This window comes from Arachis duranensis, chromosome 9 (assembly GCF_000817695.3).
Source record: "Arachis duranensis cultivar V14167 chromosome 9, aradu.V14167.gnm2.J7QH, whole genome shotgun sequence".
Taxonomy (NCBI): Eukaryota; Viridiplantae; Streptophyta; class Magnoliopsida; order Fabales; family Fabaceae; genus Arachis; species Arachis duranensis.
The window spans coordinates 110071125-110085082 of NC_029780.3; the positions used below are offsets into that span (position 1 = coordinate 110071125).

The following is a 13958-nucleotide window of genomic DNA, read 5'->3' on the forward strand; positions in this document are numbered from 1 at the left end:
AGAGTTAAATACGATTTTGGTACCTACTGTAGAGACTGAAAATTTATTTCATCTCCGACTTTTTTTTGCTACCAAATAATTCCAAAAATTTCAATTTATTTTAAAATTGTTCTTTTTACCATTTTTTATTTTTATTATCAAATTATCCCTCATTAAACAAATTATAAAAAAAAGGGGCCGAGGGAGAAAGAAAATGGAGGTGAGAGGAGAGGAAGAAAGAGAATCCGGGGGAAGGGACCACCGCCCGCTGCACCGCCGCCTGTGATCGAAAAAAGAAACAGACAGCAAGAAAGGAAAAAGCTAAGGGAGAAGAGTGAGATCGGAAGGGATTGGAAGGAGAAACCGCGTTCAACGCCGTCGCCGCCACTCATGCGTCACTCGCCGTTTCTGCTCTTCCTCCCTCTCCGCCACTGATTCGCTATTACTGTCAATTTCTGTTTCTGCTTCTGCTTATGCTTCTGTATCTGCATTTGGATTTGCTTTTTCTTCTGTATCTGCATCTGCTTCTTCTGCATCTGGAATATTCTTCTTCTGCATCTTTTATTTTTTTATTTGATTGTTGTTGTGTGTTTATTTTGTTATTGAATTTGAAGTTGTTAGTTTTTGTATTTGAATAATTTTGAATATGATTATTGGTATTTTGTGGGAGTAAAAGAGGTGGTGGTGATTTTGCTTCTGGTTGATTTTGGGGAAGAAGGAGAAGGGTATTTTCGTTCGAAGAACAATTTTTAAACAAATTGGAGATCATTTTGTAGCGAAAAAAAAATTGAAAACAAAATAAATTTTCGATCTCTACGTTAGGGACCGAAATCGTACTTAATCCTAAAAATAATTATATTTTATATTGATTACGTGAATAATTATCAAATAATACGAATATAATTATATAACTATATAAAATTTTCTTTATTAGTGTATCAAAATTAAGCTTCTAAAAAATTAAAAAATACTTATATATATTTTTTGAAAAAAAAAAGTCAAATATTGGGCATGTCATTAGCTGTTAAAAACCAAATAACTTAGGGTGGGCATGCATTTCCTCCTTCCTTCGATTCAATGATGGGCACATGCACATGACCTAATTAAGGGTATCTTGACCATGCATTTTCCTACCCACGTAAAAAAGTGGGGGCCATTCATCATGTGCCAAATTGCCTATTCATTCTTTTTTTTTTCCTTTTTTTTTTTCAAATGTGTTGCCATTGTTATTAACTCTATTAATTATTTGTTGAGAAAATACTATTTTTCTCTTCTATTATATACTAAAATGATATTCTCTTTTTTTATTTATAAAATATATATATATTTTATAATTTTTAAAAACTTATTTTATAATTTATTTTAAATTTTGTGTTAATTAATGTTAACTTTATCTATTTTTTTAAAAAAAATAAATTATTTTTTATAAAAATATTTTTTAGTAAAATTTTTATTTTTTATCATAAAATTTTTCTTACCAAAATACTCTTTAATAAATTTTTTTATTGATTAAATTGTATTTTTACCAAATTATTTTTAAAAAAATTTAATTCTAAGATATCCTTCAATAATTTTTAATTATTAAATTATAATTTTACCAAAATTTTCGTTAACAATTTTTTATATTTTACTATTAATTTTTTGATATCAATATATATTATTTTAAAATTAAATAAAAAATCTTAGTAAGATTATTTTTCAATATAAATATATATTAATTGTTATATATATTAACAATAGTAAGGTTTTTTATTTAATATTAAAATAATATATAAAAAAATTTAATTATTAATTTTTAAAAAAAATATTTTGGTAAAAATATAATTTAGTTAATAAGAAAATAATTTATTAAAGAGTATTTTGCTAAGCAAAATTTAATGATAAAAAAATAAAATTTTTGTTAAAAGGTATTTTTAAAAAAAATAATTTATTTTTCTTGAAAATAGATAAAGTTAACACAAAAAAAATTTAAAATAGATTAAAGATAAGATTTTTTAAAAATTATAAAAGAAAGAAATATACATTTTATAAATAAAAAGAAGAGGAGTAATATTTTAACATTTCGCAAAGGAAAAAAGTAAAACTTTCTTATTTGTTTTAATGCGATGGATTCGAAACACACTTCTTTTTGAAAAAAAATATTTCAATACATGATGAATATATAGCATTCTCTTATTTTTCTTGTTGAAAAAGCTTGAAAACCAATTTTATTAGTTGAAAAACAATTAGTTCTCGAACTTGTTCACTAAACTTAATTAATAAGGGTTTCCACCGGCTCATTGAACATAATAAGGGAAAAAGAAATGTTATCCCTCTTATTTTTCCTTTAATTCAGTTGCTTATATACATAAATAAACTTCACGTCTTACAAAATGTGTGACAATCACACTTTTGTTATTTTTGCTATTTAAATTAAAGTTGCCCAATAATATTTTTGAGTTTAAAAATAAGAATTTAATTGTTTTACAAGTACATGGTAAAAATAACCTTTTTCTTATAAAAAAAAACTATAATTATATATGATTATGTAAAACATTTTACACTAACAATATATCAAAATTAAATCCTAAAAATAGTATATATTATTAATAAAATTAATAAATTTTTAACCAATGTTTTTTCATTTGCAACTATATGTGAGCTGTTATTCTTAATTAGATACTCTCAAATAAATAATTAAAATAATTTACTTTTTTCAATTATTTACATACACTAAAATGACTTTATTATGAATGTTCATTAATAACTTGTTATTCGACTAGAAATCAATAGAAGAATTATAATTTATAGAGAAAGTAATTAAGAATTTTTTATATGTGAGTATGATTAGTAGTATACAAATGCATGTGTATATATTTCATTATTCTCCATAGCTATTGAGCTTTGAAGAAGGAACAAGAGAGTACATAGACTATATACAATTAAATGAGGAGCAAGTAGTTGTGAATTGTAAACTTCTAATTTCTTGTTTTGTGAATGTTGATGTTACTCCCAAACAAAGGTACCATTCTTTTAAGACAACACTTGCCATATCACCGACCCACCACATGATGTGATCTTCCTCCCTCTCTCCAACATTATTGGCTCCGTAGAAAAGATGAATGTGACTTATCTATAAACTTCTACACACACCACTTAGTCCCTTACACACATATATAATTTAGATTCTCTTGTTATTTGTCACTTGAATTCCTTAGCTAGCAGCACAACCCCCACCAACCACACACACACAAAGCCTTTATGGTAAGGTCACGCTATATGGTCCCATATTCTTTTTTTTTTTTGAATTATCAGATTGGTTTTTCGTTTTCTAGTTGAACTTGAAGTTAAGTGTGCCCATCTCTGAAAAGTTGCTATGTTATAAGTATAAGATCAGAAATAAATCTATTTCTTCTATTGATGAGCAAAAAGGTTCATGTTTGGGAGAATGATGGTAACATTTCCCATTACGCTATTATAAACTGTAAAGCCAGGAATTAAGAACAAAAAGGGAACTCAATATTTGAATTATTAATTACCTTTTTTCAGTTCCCATGACCTCTCACGTGCACCAACATACACACACAATGTTTCATCATAGCTTACTACTTTTTAGTTTTAAAAATGAACAGGAGTAATAAGAAGTTTAAAAAAAGAAAGAAAATATTTATATTCAAGTGTGTAAGAAAGTGATTCAAATAATGTTTGTCTATAAAAGAGTACAGCTTGCTTATCAAGAAAGACATTCAAATAATATTCTATAGAGATTATGTTTTGATCTTAAGATCTCATGCAAAAGATATACGAACTAATATCTAATATCGTAATTAGTTATTTAAGGATTAATATACGGTGGAAACTCAGGTGAGTCGATTTTACGTGAAGTTAATAACTGAAAATCGTTAAATAATTTGACTGATTTGACTAAATTTTCATCTAATAGCTCTCAATTATCGACTTCACGTGAAATCGACCTGAGTTTTCACCTATACAATATAAATTATAAGAATGTACGTGAGTATAGTACTATTGTGATAAATTAATTTTCATTGGAGTTTTCTGTCTATCGATATCTATCAGATACACTGTAACTAAGCTCACTACAATATTTTATTTCTTTAATTTACCAATATTGACTCGAAAGTCTAAACATACATAGATATTTATCCATGCATAGTAAGGGGGAGAAAGGACATTTCTCCGTGCATTTATGAAGTATGTATCATCAACTCAACTAAACAATATAAAAAAGAACAAAACACTTCATGTAACTAAAAATCAGTTACAAAATTAGTTATTATATATTTATATATTAAATTTATTTATAATAATATAATAAATTGTATGAAATTTTAAATATATATTTTTATATTAGATAAATGTTAAAATTAACTATCAAAATAAAATATACATTAAAATAAATTAAATTACGTATTTATTTATATATAAATACGTAGTGGCCGACTCAATGTACAAACAATATTGTATTTTATATATAATAATTGATTTTAGTAATTGAAATATTTTTTATATATACATAATATTATTGTAAAAAGAAAATAAAAAAATTGGTTTCGGATTAAGGAGCCATTGAAAGAAAGTAGAAGTCTAGAAGCAGGACCATAAAAACCTTTCAAATGATTACCACGAGTCACCTCCGTAGTTTTCATTATGTAGCCAAGTTTCTCCATAAAAGATTGTGTGTGCTGCCTATCTGTCTGCTCAGTGTTCAATTCATCAACCATCAAAGATTAGATTATGCATATGAGAGTTACAAGTACCTGAAAACGTGGATCTTTTGACTTTTTCACTATCAAGTCGGCAGACACAGCCTTTTGAATATACTAATTTCGGGCTTAGGCCCACTTTAGTCTTTACTCACCCCCAAAAAAAAAAAACAAAAAAAAGTACTTCTTGATGAGGATTCTTCAATGTCAAGATGTCATGGTACTATCAAATATGCTAATTTGTCATTCATTTTTTGCTGACTCCAAGGTGCTTTCTTAAGTTGTTGATTTGTCTAGGGAATGAAAAGATTTGATGACACAGGTAATTAAGAGCAAGTAGCGGTTACTTTAAGGAACAACTACACATAATCAACCAATTACTAATAAATCTACGAAGTTAATGGATTAACCAATTACTATCATTAGGTGTTGGGGAATAAATATGCAACATGGATTAAATGATATCCTTCACAAACTTGGAACTACAAAGTTCGGACCAACACCTACCACCTCCAATTGTGATGGGACAATTCATCAGCCAAGAGTTAAGTTCTTTGCCAAGAGCCCAACAGCATCGTTCATTTCTACAACACTATATTCTTTGACTATTTAATTTATTGATTTAATCATCTCTATTATCAGCAACTCAACTAATAACTGATCTCTCATAGGTTTCAAAAAACAAGTACTTGTTTTCAACTTCAAAGACTCATATTCAGATTACTTGGCAAGTGTGGTGTGTTTGGACCTTTGATTTCGATCTACTTTGAACCTTTTCAAGAACAATAAAGTAGAGTTGGATAACAATTTTAATGAGAAAAAAGTGCATAAGAATGATTGATTAGCTTCCTTTCTAATATTTGAAATATTTAGCTGAAAAGAAATGAAATTCATGGCAGACGTCACCAGAATTATTGATAAATCACTCAAAAAGCCTATAAGAATTGAAGTAGTGTTTGATTCCACTAGTCATGGATGACAATACCAGAGATAACATACGAAAAGAAGACATATTTTTTGGTTATTTATTTCTTGTCTGTTTTATTGCTTGTCTGTATGCTGATAAATTCTAGAGTCTCCAACCAAACATTACACATGCATAGATTTGCAAGCGAAAGGTATGTAAGCTATTGGGAGCATAATTTAATTTGGTGCTGCTTCTACTTTGAGGGAAGAATATAACAGCTTTAGAAAAAGGTTTTGTCGGAGATGACCAAGAACTTAGCAGTTAATGATCAAGGGAAAAATAGAATATTGGACAATCAAGCTCTAACATGAATTAAAATTAAATCTAATACAAATGAACTTAGTTGTACATTATGGACTCGACGGTACATATTATTACGAGAGTAAAAGGAAGCTCAACAATGTACATAGGCCTAAGCGTAGCTTCAACCGCAAGAGACAAGATTCTAACACAGCAAGAGACAAGATTCACATTCTAATGGTGATGGGTGAGGGAAGGAAACGAAGGGATGGAGTGTAATATCAACTTCCTGCCACCTCTGCGAGTTGGAGATGATCCAAGTTCACAATTAGGAGAGGAAATCCTTTTGCCATTGGGAGAAGAGGTTTTTATGCAAGCGATAGGAGAGCTATCACCTTGGATAATGTCCATCATTTCATCATCTGCTACAGTTTGATGAGGCTTTTCTAACTTAACTTGAGGCCGAAGAATATTTGGTTTACCAAGCTTTTGGCTGGCAATCAATGCAGAACCAGAGATCGTAGCAATAAAAGATCTAGGCGGCTTTCCCTTCGATGAAAAGGGCAATGGAAGCAATGGTCTGTCACATTATAATGAATTAAGATCAATAATGGAAATTAATTTTTATCATCACAGCTGACAGACAGAGCATATCAAACCTGGAAAGCCGTAATGGTGTTGCTTGAAGAGCAGAATTCTGATTTTCTTCAATATTCTGAATTTCAGTTTTCTGCAAAGCCTTTTCCACCTCGCCCTTTTCCGATGCTTCTGTCTCTTCTTCTGCCTCAGCATCTATTCCTGCAGAACCTGAATATAGGAAGGAATTGATATCTATGCAGGTCAGACATTGAAACAGCAAGTTGATGATATTGACTAACATGTTACCCCAATCATTTGCAACCTAACAGAAGACTTACCATCCTTTCTACCGAATGCGTTCTTGCAGCCTTCACATCTACAGCTAATGGAGCAACCAACACCACCCTTTGAAAGAAACCAACATTTAACTCGTATTATAACTGAAATAGAAGGCACAAATGATATAGAAACGGAAAATACCTGATAACATTCACAATATTTCTTTAGGCAGCTTGATTTCTTGCAATTACATCCTCTTTTGTGTCGTGCCGAAGCTGGAGTTTTGTTTGGATCATCCTGCAAAAAAGGATATATTTAATATGGGTAAAATGGGGCGAAAATTTGAATAATGATAAAATAATCTTATTTTAGTTTTGCTGACCGCAATTTCAGAAACAGAATCAGAACTCCTGATGACTTTGGGAGCAAATGCAAGCGGGTTACGTGACTCAATCTGCTTGCGAGTTTGAAGAACAGTATCTTCATGAACAGGTTTATTGAAGCAGTCTTGACAAGAGCAAGGTTCTATACAGTAGACTCCAGCAGCAAAGCACTCGCAATAACTGAGCAACGAGTGAGGAGAATTTTAAGAAAGAACTAAGAAGGGTAATAAGAATAATAAATAACACGCAAAACATAGATAACCAATATCAATTTACTAGGCAGAAGTAGTTTTAAATTTTAACTTAAATGCTCGTCACAGCATGTAAAATATCTTTGCTGCAACCCAAAGAGATTATAGGAGCATGTACTTGAACTTACAGCTTCAAACATTTTGATTTCTTACAATTACACCGTTTGCAAGACTCACTTTCTCCAGCTGTTTCCACCTTCCGCCTGCAAATCCAGCTTTTGGCCTCAGACTTTATGATTCAAGGAAACTAAAATATAAAGGAGATATGAAGATTATATGGCAGAAGATTAGGTAATCAGCAACTCCACCTTTTCTTTTTGGGGCTATTCTGATTGAATTCTTCACCGGCCATGAGAGATAATGACTGACTACAATCGTCGACAGGCTGAACCTCATTCTCTGGCAGCTCCATATCTCTTTCAGAGGATGCAGGTAGCAATAACAGATGATGTTCTTGCGGTAACAAGGAAGAAGTGGAGCTGGGAATGTTAAGCTGTCTTCCAGAAGAAGACTTTTCATTTTTCATGCCACGGTGCTCCTTCAAAGTTGCAAGCGCATTCAAGTGTAAACCAATTCCCGGCAAAAAGCACCTCCTTGAATCACCACCAGTATTCCTCTCATCAGACTTTGTTGCATTGGAACTTGCATTTGAATTGCCGTCTGAGTTATTTCTGCGAACGCTGGCCATCTCAAAGTCTAGACAGCGCCTCCGTATACCACGGTGTATAACATAAACATGCTGAACACAAACACAGGGAACTTTTGGAACGATTGCTTTGTTCAACATATTTACATAACAAGTAAAAAGAAAATATTCTAACTCAACAGATATTTATAAACCACAAAAGAGACAGCGAACCAAGGTGATACATTCTCCTTATTGTGGATACAATTTCAATATAAACAAAAAACATAACAAACAACCATTTTAACTGTAATTGTTAACCTATCAAAATGTAGAAATGAATGCAAATATGATTTAATAACATGAATGCACACACACAAACATGGTAAAATCATATACATATGGTGAAGAACCCTATTATAGATAAACAACACAGGGATTAGTTAGAAGCATTATTAGGCAAAATGATAGCAAACGAGCATGCATGAACAATAAACAATAAATCATGCCATTCAGATCAACTCATCATCGAAAACTACACCTATGTGCATGAAAGTAGTGTCTTCACTCACACATAATTTACCATAAATCAAATGGATACGGTTTTTCCTACCTCATCATCCATTTTCTCACATGGATTGCTAGCCACCAAAGCAACATTAGCAATATTTTCCTGTGTGTATTGTGTGTCTGAAGCTAGTCCTGGTTTGGGAGGATGATCTTCATTTTCATGTCCTGATCCAGAAGCAACTTGATTGACAATTTGCATTATACGTCCGGAAGGGTCCAATTGTTTATTCATTAGATCCTTAAAAGCTTCTGAGACATTTGGCGAACTAAAAATTAACATATCAGATGCATTATTAATTAAATTATCCCAATCACACTCGGTGCCATCAATTTTCGGCTCAGTCTGACATATTCCGTGGAGATGCAGTTCACCCTCCACCAAATTCTTTTTAGAGGATTCATGACTGCAGGCAACATCTTGTGCTGCCTCAGAAGAAGGCAATGACAGAAGTGTATTAGCCTCATCACCACAAAGTATAGGATCATATCCAGGGCTACCAGACTCATATTTTAAGGTCTGTGGCAGCTCGATTGAGAACTTTGCTTGTTCACTGGCTGGCTCAATTGAGGCATCCCCTATGGAAGTTCCTTTATCAGCATTTTTCTCTAACTCCCTTGAGTTATTATGTGCATGAGTTGAATCTGTAAGAGCCTGTTCAGCTGAACCAGTTTGATTTTCATCCTCAGATGTAACCTTTGGCTTTGATGTGTCTAAAAGGTTATGCCTACAAACAAATAATAGAGAACTGTAAAACAACAGGGCTAGTAAAACATCTGTATAGACAAATTTAACATGCAATTATCAAGAAAAATAAAAAGAAAGCAGGAAAAAGAAATGATAAGAAAACATAAGCTACAATTACCTCCTCAGGAATCTGGATTCCTTGTTAGAGTTGACATGGGGTGATGTGAAAACCGATGGAGGGGATGAAAAGCTAATTGAACTGAAGGTCTGGGTAATGTGAACAGATTTAACTGGCTTTATAGGAGATAGACTATTGAGAAAGTTAAATACCGGTGAATCCTGCACATAGTAAGCACACATATATGATTAAACTGATGAATTAAAGGAAAATTTCTTGTACACAAGCAACAAGTAAGTTCATCTCGTGTTGCATGGCAAAACCATGTAGATTAATCATTTCATTTTCTTTTCTCAATAATAAATAATTACTTAAAATACCGGATCTCACAGGAAATGCACAAGTGCAAATCATATCATAATTAAGATATAAGTGTAACTATGTAAACACATGGAATGCATGATGGCAGAAATGAAGGCCAAAATTATTAACTCTTTCAAGGACACAAAATGATGTTGAATTATTAATTTCAAAGCTGCGAAGATTTTCTAAATAAATAAAGACTAAAAATTTAGACCAGAATATACTTTACTTCACAAGTTTGAAAATTTGGAAAATTAATTTGACTTGCTACTGGGAAAAATTAAACTGGTTTTGTTGTTTTACAAATCCAATTGAAATTGTAGCTGTGGGAGTGAAAAAGTCAAACTCCAATGATTGCAAATTGCCAAAAAGGAGGAGCGGGGGGTAGGAAGCGTAGAACAGTGTAGAAAACACGAGAACCAAGGAAGAAGCAGAGAGATCTGCAACACTGAAGCTCATAACAAGGAAGGGATGCCACTGTAGTTGCCGTGAATAGATCTTCATAACTGAAGCTGGTCAAGAAAGACCTCACCAGAGTTTCGAAAAAGAAAAGATGGAGCTTCCAAAATAATTTTTTTACAAAAAGAAAAAGCACATGCAGAGACAGAGACAGAGGAGGAAGAACAAGAAGAAGAAGAAGAACCTCAAATTTGGGGGGATTGAGGTTGTTGGTGGTGGTGGCCCTGTCGGGAGTGTCCATTTGCAGAGAGTGATAGAGGAAAGAGCATTACAACAATGCTCTCACTCGGTCACTCCATTTTCGGAGAGAAGAAGAAGAAGAAGAAGAAGAAGATGAATGAGAATTCAAGTGAAGAGGGTAAGGCGGGATTTGTTATCGTTCATAATAAATAATAAAATAATAAGTAATAAAAACAATGACTCCTCTTCACAGCTGTGCTTTTTCTTTTCCTTTTCCCTTTTGCCACTTTCTTTCTTTGTTTTTACTGCTTGTTTTCTTTGTGGTCCACCTTCTTTGATTAACTAATCCTACTACTATTACGGATTTAGGTTACTACTTACTTACTAGTCTAGTATCTTTCCTTTTTTATTGGGGATCAATGTTAAAAATCTACTAAACACTAATCCTCAATTATTGATTCTGGATTAATTCCTTATTATTGTAGTTGTTACAAATCACAAATTTAATATCATTAATTATAGAATAAATATCCAAATTAATACCTAAAGAATTTTAGATGGAACATTTTGATTCTCAATCCATTTTTATTCTCAAAAAGTGCTCAAGAATTACCCCTGTCCAACCGGTTAATCCTTGGGTTATTGTAAAGGAGAATTAATTTGTATTAAAATATATTCTTTAAAAATCTAATTGTCTTATACTAAAATTTATTATGAAAATATTTGTTCAACAATCAACACATATATGGAACAATTAATTTAAAGCAACTTAGAGACTAATTTATCCGATAAAAATAATTCTCAAACTTCTAAAAAATAAAAATTTATTGAGAATCAAAGTGACTAATAAAAAATTATGTAGACACTAAAAATAAATATTTACTCTTAATTATATTTTTTGCATATCCACACCCAATTATAATTTATAACTATGAATTTTTATTTTCATATATTGACTATATAAAATAATTCTTATAATATATTTAATTAAATAATCATATAAGACTATTTACATGTTTAGGATATCAAAATTCAACTCTTATAACTATTAACTAATATTAGTATATATCAATAAATTATAATTTAAATGACATAATCTTCTCATACTCATATAAGAAGTTGCGGGTTCAAATCTCCTTATCTTTGGTTTAAAAAAAAAAACTAATACTGGTGTATTGTAGCATCTCCCTTCTTATGATTTGTGACATTTCTTAACATTAATTGGACCCCAACTTCAAAGCAAATTAGATACAGTGACCACTAAGACACAAAGATGGTACCTAAAATTATTAAATAACTTATATATTTGATTAAATGATTTAATATAAAATGTGTTAACATTTTAATTTTTTTTTATATCAAGATTTTTATGTAAATATTTTTAGATATGTCAAAAATGTTGATAGCAAAAATCATACATTCTTAGAAAATAATAATACTATAATAATAACGCATCAGTTGAGAATATTCTCAGCCTTTGCGGTGCAGTTTACTTCTTTTCACATTTTAATTTTAAATATAAAAATTAAGAACTCCTCTTTCTGGATTTCTTTTTTTTTAGTGGTTATTTACTTTTAATTTTTATTCCTTGCGTGCTTGGTGTGTATACTTTCCATGTTATGGGCACGTTTTTATTTGTTCATTTACTTGTTGATTAGCATAGAGCATCCAATAATTATTTGATACTCTAGCGAGCTGAGAGAAAGATTTTTAAGCATCAAGTTACTAGAGCATCCCAAAGATTGATAACATTCATTAATATGGTTGGTCCTCAATATAATGATTCTTGCCTTTTTCAACAAACCAAAATAAATTTGAAGAGGCATGTGACAAATGTTATTTATGTCATACTATATTACTGTATAGCTAGTGATTCAGAATCCATACCCATGCAATTCGTGATGATATAATGAATAACATTTAATTACATATACATTATTACTTCACATACACGTTTCTACTTAATTTGTTTAATTAGATTTTAGAATAATAAAGATCACCATATATATGCACAATGCATATTTTGGGCTCATTAATTTAGATATACCAATCATATGTGTCTTATGCGTTGATATGGATTATGGGGATATTACTGGTAGAAAAGATTGGACCATCCGAATTTTGTGAAAAAAAAAAATTGAATAACCAAATCGGATGGTCCAAATTGTGAAAGATGAAAAATGTGAACTTAGAGTAATTAATCGGATCATCTCATTAGGCTTTTTTTTATCTAAAATCAAAACGAACTCTCTGATTAGGCTTTTTGTTTTGTTTTTTTTTTTAATCAAAACGGACTCTCTGAATTTTATTAAAAAATATTATTTTTGGTAGATATTCTCTAATCGAACTGTTCGAATTCCTTACTCCAAATCCTTCGATCCGATTTCAACTGAGATCTTACTTTTTTTTTATGTGTATTATAATAAATAAAATAAAATAAAATAAAATAAAAACCAAAATAATTCGTTCAAAACATTTTTTTTATGAAACGGTGATAATTCAATAAAATTATTTATTGGATTTGCTCCTTTATTTGTGTTAACAAAAAAGCGAAAGGCACGCCATTAAAGTTTTGGGATGACTAAGCCTTTTTAGTTTCCGGTCTTTGGCGCTCCGCGAATTTGAAAAACTTCTAATAATTTGGTATGAAGAAGGACCCACTCACACTCAAGAGTCAAGACGTTATATCATAATATAATATATAGTTTTACATTATTATTAAAGGTAAAATTTCTAACTCCATGGTGAACAAGAATAACAACAATATACTCAAACCAAAAGAATAGAGGTAAATAAAACGATGTTGATATTGATGATGTGTACGTGCCCCTAACCCCAAAACCAAGGATTCCGTCATTTCCAAAGTTAGGGCACCAAACAAATGAAAGGGTCCCGGACCTTTAACTAGGGCAGGTGGTCCCTTAGTGTGTATGTAATTGTAAATTCATTAAAAGGTACATGCCGAATCGCGTGACTTATTATTATCCCTACCCACATTAATAAATACAATATTACATGAAAATAATGGACGGTCAAGATTATAACTACTCCCATCCTAGTTTATTTTTCCTTTCCATGCTCCAAAATCCAAAGTCCAAGTCCTACCCACATTCCCTGGGAAGGGAAGTTCATCATGGTGTCTTCTATTTCCCTAACATGTTTATTTTTATTTGTCAGTCACGTGCCACAGAGCTGGCTCCATCTAAATACATTCCTAATAATATAAGACCATGAATAAATAAATTTAAAGTAATTGAACTTCCATCACTAATTTAATTTCTTATTTTGAGGCACCGAGGAGAGCAAGTGTCAGAAATTCCGGATTGACAAAATTTAACGCAGTTGACTATATATTATAATAAAGAGACCAAGTAATTAAGGGGCCGGGGGTGACTTGCTTCATCACTGTATATAATTTCTTAATTAATTCTTGGATGCTGTTTGTTATGGATATCAACAATAGAAAGGACACAATAATCCTTAAAAAAATAAATGTATACATGATGATCAAAGATCAAGAAGAGGTTGGTAAGGAGCGTCATGCTTTAATTTTGCGACATGATGCATGTAGTTG

At 31.0% G+C, this 13958-nt stretch overlaps 1 protein-coding gene across 2 annotated transcripts; it reads right to left on the reverse strand.

Moving 5' to 3' along the window:
• Positions 1–5939: 5939 nt before the first annotated feature.
• On the reverse strand, positions 5940–10572 carry LOC107467046 (protein tesmin/TSO1-like CXC 2). 2 transcript variants are annotated; one of them, XM_016086062.3, is made up of 10 exons: positions 10389–10572; positions 9443–9603; positions 8623–9304; positions 7693–8123; positions 7513–7587; positions 7133–7313; positions 6952–7047; positions 6810–6876; positions 6552–6699; positions 5940–6472 (listed from the first exon to the last, which is right to left on the reverse strand). In XM_016086062.3, exons 1-10 carry the CDS (start codon positions 10443–10445, stop codon positions 6127–6129), a joined length of 2244 nt encoding a protein of 747 aa, XP_015941548.1. In that variant the 5' UTR covers positions 10446–10572; the 3' UTR covers positions 5940–6126. The 2 variants fall into 2 exon arrangements, with proteins under 2 accessions (XP_015941548.1, XP_015941546.1); XM_016086060.3 differs by having other exon boundaries at positions 6810–7047.
• Between the last annotated feature and the right edge of the window lie 3386 nt (positions 10573–13958).

Excerpts from the sequence above, each read along its gene's own strand:
- LOC107467046 (XM_016086060.3), bottom strand. The coding sequence starts at position 10,445 with ATGGACACTCCCGACAGGGCCACCACCACCAACAACCTCAATCCCCCC. Across the intron at positions 6,700-6,809 it reads CGCATTCGGTAGAAAGGATG|GTTCTGCAGGAATAGATGCT; the intron begins GTAAGTCTTCTG and ends TCCTATATTCAG. Across the intron at positions 6,473-6,551 it reads ACACCATTACGGCTTTCCAG|ACCATTGCTTCCATTGCCCT; the intron begins GTTTGATATGCT and ends ATAATGTGACAG.